This window comes from Corvus brachyrhynchos, unplaced genomic scaffold (assembly GCF_000691975.1).
Source record: "Corvus brachyrhynchos isolate BGI_N302 unplaced genomic scaffold, ASM69197v1 scaffold101, whole genome shotgun sequence".
Classification (NCBI taxonomy): Eukaryota; Metazoa; Chordata; class Aves; order Passeriformes; family Corvidae; genus Corvus; species Corvus brachyrhynchos.
The window spans coordinates 1,182,981-1,195,644 of NW_008237239.1; the positions used below are offsets into that span (position 1 = coordinate 1,182,981).

The window sequence follows — 12,664 nt, forward strand, 5'->3', positions numbered from 1 at the left end:
GGGAGAGGGAAAAGGAGAGGGAGCGGGAAAGGGAGCGAGAAAAAGAGAGGGAGAAGGAAAAGGAGAAAGAGAGGGAAAGGGAGAAGGAGAAAGAAAAAGAAGAAAAAGAAAAACTGGAGAAGGCAAAAGAACAAGAAGTGGAGAAAGAGAAAGAAAAAGAGGTGGAAAAAGAAGAGAAGGAGAATGAGAAGGAGAAAGAAGAGGAGAAACCAGCACATGATGTCCCTGAACCTGTAGAACCTGTGGCAACACCTGTAGTAGAAAAACAAGAAAGTGAAACCAAGAACAACAAGGAAGAAAAAGGTATGCTTGCACATAAGTAGGAGTTGTGTATCTTAAAGCTGAGTCACAGAGCATAGTTGTTGTCTAGAAGCCTCATTTGCATACCTAATTAACCTAGTGCATCTAGACCAATTATTTTCCTGGCGTATTACAGCTGATAACTGTCCTTTGAGCTAAGCCTGTTTGCCCAGCTCATCAAAAGATTAGGGAATAAAATGGCTTCTGTGATTTAGTCTGGACTTTGAGGAATATGGAAAGAAAAGCAGGCTTTCTTCTCTTCCTAAAGAAGGGTCAGCCACCCATGTTGCTTAAAAAGCAGTGCAAATTATTTCAGCTATTCTGTTCTTTCAGCAAACCTAGAGAAGCAGACACATATTTAAATGTGCTGCATTTTTTGTAGTGAAACTTGAATGCCATGAGCAAATTGTTAAGACTATGCTTGTTAAGGTTATATTATCTTCAAAGGGATAAAATTGATTGTAAAACCAAACCTTAGTTCATTAAAAAAAAAAGTTGATACAAATGCAATATGGTATCATTGATACAACACTTCTTAAATCACATAATGGCTGCAGCCTTAATGCCAGTGGTTGATTTCCCAGGGTATTTGAGTTTAAAAGAGACAGAGGTGTATAAACAACAGTCGTTCTGTTTTGGGAGGTTGTCCTTGACTTTTTGTTGCCTTTAATGGTTTTGGAAAACTGAGATTGTGAAGTTAGAGAAGGCAGACATTTCAGAACATTCTTTAGGTGACATTCTGATGAAATTGTCAGTTTTAAGATTGACTGTTGTCTCCCATGGGTGGGGTTTTTGTTGTTTTTTTCCAGAAGATCAAGCAGTCTTTACTCGACAGGATAGTGGTCGGAATGACAAAGAGGTTTCACAGGTGACTCATGAGAATGAGCCAGACTCAGGATCTCAACCTCGTCCTGCTGTTTCCTCGGGCTATTCTAAGCAGTTCCAGAAATCATTACCACCACGATTTCAGAGGCAGCAGGTAATGAACCAGTTCATTAAAAGGAGGCTTATTTAAAGAATGATGTATTCTGCCTCATTCTGAATGAGAAGGTGACCATAGGAGTTCTAGAAATCCTGAGATTTTGGTTTCCAGCTTCTAGAAAATGGTGTTGGCAGGAATTGCTCTGCCTAAAATACTTCTTGTCACTTGCATGGTCTATAAGTGAGCAGAAGGCAAGGGAGGCTTTAAAACTGGTCCACGCTGACATTGCCCTGGGCTTGCCTGTGGAACCAGAAGTCTCATGATTGATTATTTCTGCAGCTTTTCTTAAAAGGGTGTGACACTCACAGATTTGAGTTGAACTTGGGTCCTGTGGTCGGAGGTGCACTTTGCATTAATGACATGCATGGAGTATAGGTTGCTCTGTGTCTCAGCTGCACACCAGTTAAGCTGTAGCTATTGTAAATTGTGCCGTCTGGTTTTCTAAAACCCTTTTCTCTTAGCTCATCCTGATGCATGTTTGCAGGTGACTTTCAGAATGCTTACTGTCCTGGAGATAATTGTACTTGTTGTTTCCAAGGGTTATTAGAGCTGTGCTCAAGTCTTCATCTTACCAAAAAGTCCTGTAATACTGTTTTTTGACCTGCAGGAGCAAATGAAACAGCAGCAGTGGCAGCAGCAGCAGCAAGGTGTCCTTCCACAGTCTGCTCCCTCCCAGCCTTCGAGTGGCCCTGTCCCTCCACCCCAGCACAGACCCCTTTACCAGCCCATGCAGCCTCATCCCCAGCATTTGGCTTCAATGGGCTTTGACCCCCGGTGGCTCATGATGCAGTCCTACATGGACCCACGGATGATGTCAGGAAGACCTGCAATGGATATGCCTCCTATTCATCCAGGTAAACCTGGGAACATTTTTTGGCTGTTGAACTTACTTAGTTTTGAAATAGAAGTCTTTTCCTAACCACACTCTTTTCACTGAATGGGTGAGTTTTTATGAAGAAGCTTACATTATTTTATTGTTTAAGACAAAATAGATTGTAGTCATATGTGACTAAAATTGTAGCCCTATGAGAATGTATACTTTTGACTATGAAGTAAAGTCCCAGCTGTCACACTGCAGGCATGTGAGTGACAGTTAAGATGATTGAGAATGTCAGCAGAAGCCTTTGTTAGAGCTGGCAAGAGTTAGGTTGAACTGAGAAATAGTGTATTTACCATTTGTGTTTCATTACACGTTAGCACTTGGTACTACATTACTTCCTAAAAAAACCCATGAAACTTTGCTATTTTTACATTACATATTAACAACTCCAGAGTCATAATAAATTTGTGGTTTCAAATTCTTGACCCTAAAAAGTCCTTTTTAATTTGCGGAGTGGCCATCTGATTTGCAGTTAGGAAAGCTGTTGGGCATAAATAATAGAAGTCTGTCATGTAATGTAATGGAGATACCTGCCCAGCTAATGAGCAGGGGAAAGGGTATCCTCAGTGAATGCAAGGAATGAGTGGAAGAAATGGCAGGCTAAGCAAAGACAGTGAAACTACAGAAATTCTTTGAAATGGTACAAAGAAAAAAGTTGGAATAATAAGAGTATAAAAAATTACCTGTGTGTACACTCATCTTGCCTTTTGCCATTCAGATGTTACAGCAGAAACTTTGTCTATGAGTTTGCAGGTCTACAGGCCTGGTTCTTCCCTTTATAGTGAAAGCAGACAACTTTTTCGTTTTGTTGGGACATGGGATACAAGTGTTGAGTATGATTTAGTCATTCTGAGATCAGCTGGCAGGGAATAGACATTTGATTTCAACATGGAGGGTCAAAGGGAAGGAGATTGGAGGAGAGAGAATAATGTTCCTTGGTACCTCCTGATAGGCTTTGTTTGTATTGAGGTCGGTTTCTTTGCTAATATTAAATTTGTTTCAACTGTTGAACTTCCCTCTGCCACAGGAATTATGCCTCCCAAACCACTGATGAGAAGGGAGCAGCTGGAGGGCTCAGCAGCTGGTTCAGATTCATTTGAGCACATGGCTCGCTCTGCAAGGGAGCACACTGTGCCTCTGTCAGAGCCACGCATGATGTGGGGCTCAGACCCCTACCCCCACGCAGAATCTCAGCAGTCCAGTTCTCCTCCCAAGGTGTTAGAAGAGCCTGATGATCTGAGGTAAGCCTGAGCTGTGCCAGTGCCTGTCACCTCTCCAAGTCACACATACTTGCTCACCTAGCTGTGTAACTTAGGTTGCAGTGTCAACTGACTGGGTTGTAACTGCTCTTCATACAAAACTTGAAAGAAGGAGCTGTGACTGGGGGATGCAGTGTGCTTGGTGCTGTTGTACAAAACATGCCTATTCTGTAGCAGGGTGTAGAAAGACAATTTACCTCTTGTTTAGGATCCTTAGCCTAGATGAATGGTGATTGCCAGAATATTCTGAATTTTCAGTTTTGTAGAATATTCCTACAGTGTTCTCTGTTCTCCGTTTGCTCTCTGTTCTCCCCATTTTAGAGAACTTCTGTCCAATGTATATTTGTTTCTTAAGTAGTGTGTTAAGTACAAGTGGTATAAAACAAAACAGTCCCTTTTGGCCTTTGTTTCATGATGAACACTCAGGCTTTTTCCTCTGCATCTTGAAAGTATTCAGAAATTCTTTTTGCTCTGCTGCCATCTGGGTAATAGGTGGTGGCTCCATTAAAAATTATTTCCTGATCCTAAAAATTACTTCCTAGAGCTGACATGGATCCTTAATAGAAAATTATTTGATTTGAGTAATTATGTATGAATAAATTTTTCCCCCACACAGTAATAATTGCTTTCTGCTTAGGTCTGAGGCACACTTGGAGCAAGAACGAGTTGCTGTCCCTGCCAGTGCTTATCCTGTAGAACACAACCAGTTGGACTCTCATCCAAAGACAGAGTTTTTCAGAGAATCAGGAGAGGTAGAGGTACAGAAGTTCCCAAGCAGGCCTTTGGAAGATGTACAGCCTCTTCAAACTGACACACCTAACACAGCAGTTAATTTTGAAGCAGTGAATGAGAAGGTTACACGTAGTTCACCAGAACTGGTGCCTGTGGGGGAAAGTCACTCTTCATTAAAGAGAAGCATTTCCCATGGTTCAAGTCACTCTCTAAAATCAGAAGACCAGAGGAGTGAAACAGCAGCAAATATCCCTAAATTAAGTAACAGGCCTATTGAGGCAAAGGAGACAATTGAGAGACTTGAGATTAAACCGAAAAAAGAAATTTTGATCACTAATAGAATATCAGAAGGACCAAAACCTGAGAAAACTTTCAAACCTAAGTCTGAAACAAGATGGGGTCCTAGGCCAGGTTATGGCAGGAGAGACGAAGGTGGTGATAGACCAGTAAGAAGATCAGGAAGAGAGGGAACAGCGAGAAGAGCGTGAGCAGAGAAAGGAGAAAGAAGGAGAAAAGACAGCTAGTGAAAAACCAGGCAAACCTGAAAAAAGTGACAAAAAGGAAGCACCTCAAGTGCCACTGCCTCAGGCTGAGCCTGAGAGATCCACCTCCAGCAGCGCTCCTCTGGCTAAGAAGATAACCCAGGATGCTGCTCCAGTACCAGCAAGCCAGGAGAGCAGTCAGCCCGAGGCTGCAGCTAAAGCTGTGGTGCAGCCCCCTGCCCCTGCAGTCCAGCAGCAGCTCCCAGCTGCCCAGCCAGCTGCTGCCCAGCTTCCCCCAGCTATCCCGCAGGCCCCAGCCACCCAGCCGGCAGTGCAGCCCCCGCCCCATGCACAGCCCCCAGCTCCAGCCAGCAAGGAGGAGAAGCAGGCTGAGAAGGTGGTGAGCAAGGAGGTGGTAGAGAAACCACGCTTAGAAACCAGACCAGTAAAAAGAGAGCCTGGCTTACCACCTAGGACATACTGGAAAGAGGCCAGGGACAGGGACTGGTTCCCAGATCAGGGATACAGAGGCAGAGGTCGTGGCGAGTATTATTCGAGGGGCCGTAGCTACAGGGGTTCTTATGGAGGACGTGGTCGGGGCAGTAGAGGCCATAATAGAGAGTATCCACACTACAGAGATCCTAAGCCTAGATCAGAGCATGTGCCTTCAGGGCCTGTTAGGCAAAGAGAAGAGAGTGAAACTCGTAGTGAGAGTTCTGACTTTGAAGTAATCCCAAAACGGCGGCGCCAGCATGGCTCAGAGACAGATTCTGACAGTGAAGTGCACGAGAGCGCAAGTGACACCCTGCTTTCAGATAAAGACAGCATCATTAAGGGCAAGCACCCGAAACGAGAAGAAAGAGCTGATGGCAAGAAGCCTCCGAAGCCCCTGTCATTCAAACCTGAGAACAATATCAGAGTAGACAACAGATCCCTAGAAAAAACATACGTAAGAGATGATGAGAACAAGCCCAAACCAGGATTTCTTCCTAAAGGAGAGCCCTCTAGACGAGGCAGAGGGGGAATGTATAGACGTGGTGGTAGGGATCCTGGGGGACGTCCTCCACGTCCATCCACAATAAGGAGACCAGCCTACAGAGACAATCAGTGGAATCCTAGGCAAACAGAGATCATTAAACCAGAAGATGGGGAGCCTCCAAGAAGAAATGAGCATTATGGTCCTATACCAATTGATAAAAGGCCTCCAAAATTTGAGAGAAAGTTTGATCCAAACAGAGAGAGGCCACGAAGACAAAGGCCTGCCCGGCCTCCAAGGCAAGATAAGCCACCACGCTTCAGGCGCCTAAAAGAGAGAGAGGCTGCATCCAAGATGAGTGAGGTGGTGACCAGCTCCACAACAAGTGCCACAGTTAGTAATGCGGTTAATGAGCCTTCCAACCCTGCTCTGGATGTGTCAGGAAGTAAGACACCAGACTTGTCCAACCAGAATTCTTCAGACCAGGCAAATGAAGAGTGGGAGACAGCCTCGGAAAGCAGCGACTTCAATGAGAGGCGAGAAAGGGATGAGAAGAAAACAGCAGATGCAGCAGCACAGGTAGCTGCAAAGGCAGGAGAAAACGCTGGAGTTCCAAAAAGGGAAATAGCCAAGAGAAGCTTCTCTAGTCAGCGGCCTGGAATAGACCGTCAGAACCGACGTGGCAACAATGGGCCGGCGAAGCCAGGGAGGAATTTCTCAGGGCCCCGGAGTGAAAGGCGGAGTGGTCCTCCTCCCAGAAGTGGAAAAAGAGGGTGAGTAACCAGCCTCTGTGAGGAAGCACACAGCATCATGGTCTTCTGTTGTCCTCTTTTGGTTTGAGACCATAAGCAGTTAGTTTAGATCTGTGGAGTGGTAGAAAAGGCACTGATGCATGCACCCGTGGCTCTGTACTTTCTACTTTTTCTGTTCGTATACAAGACACCTGGAACCTGAAGCTGAGAGTGGAGTATTCTTGTATGCACAGTGCTAAAAATGCCTAATTAAAAAAAAAAGCAGTGCTGTTTTCTGAGTTGAGCTGTGTTTCTCGAGATTTGGATGCAAGCAGAAATGTTCATGTGAGCAGTTCTGCAGTTAATATATAAATTGTTGCATTGCATTTTAGATCAATCACCTAACACAGACAAGCAGGTTGAGAAATGCTTACCATTTAGACTAAACTTTATTTTTCCATATGCTTAATTTGATGGAAAGGTTAGCACAGGGTATTTGTTATTTCCCCAAATCAGCTTTTGCTGTTGAACTTCTCATTGAGGAGCTGAAAGTAAAAAGTCTGGACCCTACTAAGAAGTCAGTAACACTTCCAGCCCTACAGTGGGATCTGAATTAGATTGTTGCTCCCTCCTGAGTGTTCTCTGTGGCTTAATTTTCAAATGTTTTTTTCTAACACAGGCCATTTGAAGAGCAGGCAGCACCTGTGCCTGGTGTTGATCCTGCCAACAGCAACGCTTTACATCAGGAGGATGGAGGTGTCGCTGCTGCAGGACAGAAGACCACCAAGGATGCAAGTGGCAAAAAGAGAGAAGAACCAAAGGCTGGTCCAAAAAAGCCTAAGGAAAAAGTGGATGCCTTGTCTCAATTTGATCTTAATAATTACGCAAGTATGTATTGATAATATCCTAACAATTTTTGATAGTTCTGCTACTTTTATTGCATATAGAGCTAGATGTTTGGAAACTTTAACAAAGGTGATTTTTTTAAAACACCGGAATAATTATACACTTGAGCATGGCTATCTTTGTGATACCTAATTGTATGTGTGCCTCTAAAAGGTGGCAAACCTAGTTGTGTGTTATGTACAGAGGAGAAGAGTTTTGTACAATCATAAACTTGCATTCATACCATTCCCCATCACATTCTCATAATTCAGTTAATTTTCAAAAGTAAATGCAGTGGTTATCACTGATGAGCTTAGAGCTGATACGTGGGAGGGCTGCTCATTATTCATTACTGTGTTTTAGTTCATATTTCCTGGAGAATCTGGTACAGGAAGCTCCAGTTCTAAAGTTCTTAAATATTAACTCCTTGTCTTCGAGCTCAGCAGCAAAGCACTTGGCAAGCAGAAGCTTGCCATTAATCAGGGCCCCCCTCTGTATCTGTGGGGAAGTAACGTCCACTCCAAAGCCAATTTTGGCTTGGTGCATTGCACCCTGAAGCTGTTGAAACAGCAGCATCTATACCTTTCCTTTTCCTATAGGTGTTGTGATCATTGATGATCACCCTGAAGTGACAGTAGTTGAAGACTCCCAATCTAACTTGAATGATGATGGTTTCACAGAAGTGGTGTCTAAGAAGCAGCAAAAACGCTTGCAAGATGAAGAGCGCAGAAAGAAGGAAGAGCAAACAGTGCAGGTACAAGACCAGCATTTATGGTGGGGAAAAAGCTACTTGCAGTACTGGGAATGTTGTCAAGGGTGCAGAATCTTCCTTCCAAAAAGGCTGTATTTTCTCCTTCTAAATAAAACTATTTAGTTATATTTAATATTAAAGTTGCTAATATTTAGTAAATAAAATTAATTTTTATTTAGTCATCTTGGGATTCTGTACTTCCCAATTGGGCACTGTCAGGCAGGTGGAATTGGCAAACTGAAAAAACCACCATTTTTTATACTGTGATAAAGATTTATCCTATTGCTTGTATATCAGTTGATTCCAAGAAGAAAACAGATGAGAAATCATTGTCCCTGTGGTTAAATACCCCCCAAAAAATAAATTTCTTTTAAGGCTGGGCTAATCAGTTTGCTTTTTGCGCTGTACAATTGCTGTCTGTACAGACTGTCCCCTGGAAGAATAAAATTGGCTTCTCCTTACAGGTTTGGACCAAAAAAGGATCAAGTGAAAAAGGCCGAGGTCAGAACTCCAAGCTGCCCCCCCGATTTGCCAAAAAGCAGCAGCAGGCAGCAGCTGCAGCTGCACAGCAGGCACAGGCACAGGCACAGCCTCCGTGCCCAGCACAGTCTCCAGCTCCTCCACAGGCTCCTGTTCCAACACAAAGCCAGGCTGCAGGAGGGACAGCCAGCACTGACTACACAGTGTCAGGCAAAGTCCTGCAGAACACCCAGGCTCACAATGGCCTGGGAGCTGAACTATGGGACAACAAAGTGCCTCCTACAGCAGTGCTCCAGCCCAGCCACAGGCTCCTGTTCCAACACAAAGCCAGGCTGCAGGAGGGACAGCCAGCACTGACTACACAGTGTCAGGCAAAGTCCTGCAGAACACCCAGGCTCACAATGGCCTGGGAGCTGAACTATGGGACAACAAAGTGCCTCCTACAGCAGTTCTGAATGACATCTCCAAAAAATGTAAGTGGTGGCTTTTGGATTTGAGGTGGGGGCAAGCAAGCATTGTATTAGAGAAAGCTAATTGCCAGCTGGCTCTCTGGTTGTCTTTTTAGCTGCAGATGGATTCTGGACAGGGCAGCATACCCAAGTGCAGCATAGTAACCTCCGGAAAGAGGGTTTTGCAGTATAATGTTAGTCAGTATTTCATTCTGCCATGTTCTTCATTCACAAGCAATGAGCAACTGTCACTCCCTTGAGGAGTCTGTTTTGTCAGACTTGGTCATTCTTCCAGACATGGTAATTGCCTCACTTGAAAGCAGCTGAATAGGTAGCATATTTTTAACTGCTAAATAGGTTAATTAAAGCTTAATTAATCAAGACATCTGTAATTTAATTCTCACTCAGTCGATACATTGATTTGAATGCCTCTAGCAACCTAGAGGAGTTTTTTAACTCTCTTTTCTTCATTGTTAGTGGGACCCATTAGCCCACCTCAGCCACCTTCAGTCAGTGCCTGGAACAAGCCTCTGACATCTTTTGGTTCAGCTACGTCTCCAGAGGTAAGAATGAAGGGAGGAAGAGTTGCTGTGTGTGAAGTTTACCCAAATTATATCTCATTTGGGTTGGGTACAGATTTTCCATTTATCCAGGCGTGCAGATACTTAAGCTATTATGTGTAAAATCCCATGAAGTCGGGAGATAGTACAGAAACATGGGATACAGCCTGGTGATTTTATAATTGCAGCATGAAAAACCTGTTCTCTTGATAATAACTCAGCCATTCACAGATTCCATTGATAGCTGCTATTCACTGCATTTTTAAAGGAAAAATATTGCCCAGTTTGCCTGTTTGTGTAAGGTTCAGTGATACAGACAGAAACAGGATGTCTCCAAGGAACTAAAGGGGTTTTTTGTTCCTTAAATTGGAGATACAAAAAGCAGTCAATGCTTTATAACTGTATTATCTGTAGATATTCCCGTGGAGTTTGCATAGGCCTAAATTTTACATTTGAGGTGCTGTGGTTTTACTTTCTTGGTACTTTTTTGGTCTTAATTCTTTTAAACTGCAAGAATTTGAGATAGCAGTCATTGGAGACTATTTTAACTGCATAAGAGATCTGGAAATATTTTTATATTTCTTACTGTTCCTCTTGAATTGAACATTAAGTTTTAAACTTTCCAGAGAATGTTGTGAACCTGAATCTGAATTGCACTTATTCCTCTTGATCTTGATGATGTTTACATATTTCTTCACTGCTTTTTTCTTGAGCTTGTTTAACAATAGAAACTTGAGGAGGAGGAAGTGTACATTCAGATATTGTTTATTCTTGTAAATCTGTTGCAGTCACAAATGGTGCTTCTGGTAGAAGATAAAAGTACCTTTCTAGTGGTTTTCAGCTGAGCCTATTTTGTGCTCTTTTCTGAACCATTGTCATTGTACTGATACAGAAATTTTTCAGAATGGATTAAATGTTTGCCTTTTAACTAGGGGACAAAGCCTGGACAAGAAGGTGGAGTCGATCTTGGTATAGAAACTATTCAGTTTGGAGCCCCAGCTTCCAGTGGCAGTGACAATGAAGTTGGCCCTGTGCTTTCTGAGAAGTCCACTGACAAATTACCAGAACCCAAAGAGCAGAGACAGAAACAGCCTCGGGCTGGACCCATCAAAGCACAGAAGGTAAAAGGTTATAATTTCAGTACAAACTTGTTAACTTAAAGAAATTCAGTCAAAAAAAGGCTACAAATAGCAGAATAGAATTCTCATTGAGTTAGGACTAGACCCATAAAAATTGCATTCCCTTTTTATATTTCCTTAAACAATCTACAAGGTGGTTCTTGCAGAGCAGATGTGCAATGTAATTAAACAGCATCCTAGCCCAGCAGAGCCTGCACATTGGTTCTGTGTTTGGAGCCAGGGATGGGAGTACAGATTTGTGATAGCTTTGTTGGGAAACTGTGGATGTGGTGGAGTGCTTTGTTTTTGTTTTGTACTTTGGGTTTTCTGTTTTTCTCTTGAGCTTGCTTCACTCAGGCCTTGAGAGCTGTTTGGAAGCAGCATTCCAGTGCTGCCCTGGCTGTGTCTTCAGGTGCAGTGGTTCCTCCAGCCACTGTGCCTGCCTTACCCCCTCTAAGTGATGAATGGTGCCCTGCTTAGTTTTGTAGCCAGGTTATCAACTGATAAATACATGAAGTTGCAGAAAAATAACTGTTTTGAGGAGAGGGAGGAATGTTAGAGACATTGGTTTGAGGTCTCCAATTTGAATGCATAGATGTCTGAATAATTAATTTTTTTACAGCTAATTCTAAGTAGGTAGTCAAACTTATATCAGTTTTAAAAATCAGTGTGTTGCTCACCTTCCAGAGAGTTTTTGTTGTTTCCACCTCCAGTTCACACTAAACTGTGTATCACTAGCACTCAGCACCAGCTTCTGATTCTCAGAAAGAGAAGGTTACAGCAGATAAACTTGTCTGGTGACTTAGAGCATCAGCTATTCCAGTCCCTCTTGATGTCTGAGATTTGGCAGCAGTCCTGATGTAATTAAAGCCCTTTTGTCTTTCTAGAAGACTGGGTGTTTCTTTGTATTGGTTGTTTGGGTTTTGGTTGGTTGTTGGGTTTTCCTCCCCCCCCTCCAAAAGAAGAGCTGAAATCTTAAAGTGCAGTCACACACAGAATGAGTGTTGCAGTTCATGGCTTTCATTGCAGAATATAAAACCTGTACAGCAGAGAAATACGCAGAAACTGAAACAGAGAAAACTGCTGGTGAATTGCAGTAACCCATGTCTCAGATACACTGCAGCATGCCTAAAACTGCCCACATAAAATCACTTACATATACTGAACTCCAAAGTTAAATATACGTAGAGGGTCTACTTGACACTGTAGAAAGTTCCTTTTTTCTGCTTGTTTATAGCTATCAAGCCTCCTGCAGATTTTGTCGAAAGACACATATGTGACTAAATAGTAAATGCATTGGAGGGTAACATTTTTTTACACTCCTTTGAGGGGGTTGTAAATCCTTTTAACTGTCTTGATGACAAAAAAAAATCCCAACAAACAAACAATTCTTACACACCCACCCACCCCTGTGGTGATGTTTGCTCTAAATACAAGCTTATGTTCAGAATTGGAGGTTTACACACCAACCCACCCCTGTGGTGATGTTTGCTCTGAAGCCTAAATACAAGCTTATGTTCAGAATTGGAGGTTGGTATTGTTGAATTATTATGGGCAACATAAGAGGACCATACTTGAAATAAAGCAATTTACCTTTCAAATGTGACCTTAAAGTGTCTAGAGGAATTTCAGCCTCTGTAAACTATTAGGGAAAATATTATTTGGTGTGAGGTGGGCCTGATGTTCCTGATTGCAGCATTTCAGAGCTCAGGCATTTGTTTCTACTTTTTTCTTCCTTCCCTCTGAAAGCCAGTCTCTGCTGGCCTCCTGAGGGTACCAAATGCCTTTGGGAAACTCCACCCTCCCCAAAACCATCATATTGTAGAGTCTTCATCTACTCCTGAAATAGCTGGTTGGTATTGAGAAAGATAATTACCAGCAACTTCTGTCTTTCCACTCTCAAAGCTTAAGGAATAGGATTTTAAGCACTGCTTTGAAGGGATTTTTGTGCTGCCTCAGTAGTGAAGTGGGCTGAGAGTCTCAGCCAGAAAGGACATGGCTGTGGAAACAGCAGAGCATTCAGGTTCCCTAGGGCCCTTCATTCTGCTGTAATTCAGCTGCACAAAAAGAAACTGCTGA

The 12,664-nt window shown here is 43.0% G+C and overlaps 1 protein-coding gene across 1 annotated transcript in view; it reads left to right on the forward strand.

Annotated features, from left to right (window-relative positions):
• PRRC2C (proline rich coiled-coil 2C) overlaps window positions 1-12,664 on the forward strand; it is a 55,380-nt gene that overhangs the window by 15,118 nt on the left and 27,598 nt on the right. The window contains 12 exon segments of the mRNA XM_017729573.1: window positions 8-303; window positions 1,110-1,279; window positions 1,890-2,136; window positions 3,190-3,403; window positions 4,059-4,613; window positions 4,615-6,384; window positions 7,022-7,230; window positions 7,827-7,981; window positions 8,443-8,596; window positions 8,758-8,931; window positions 9,385-9,470; window positions 10,400-10,588. Coding sequence (XP_017585062.1) covers window positions 8-303; window positions 1,110-1,279; window positions 1,890-2,136; window positions 3,190-3,403; window positions 4,059-4,613; window positions 4,615-6,384; window positions 7,022-7,230; window positions 7,827-7,981; window positions 8,443-8,596; window positions 8,758-8,931; window positions 9,385-9,470; window positions 10,400-10,588 — 4,219 coding nt within the window.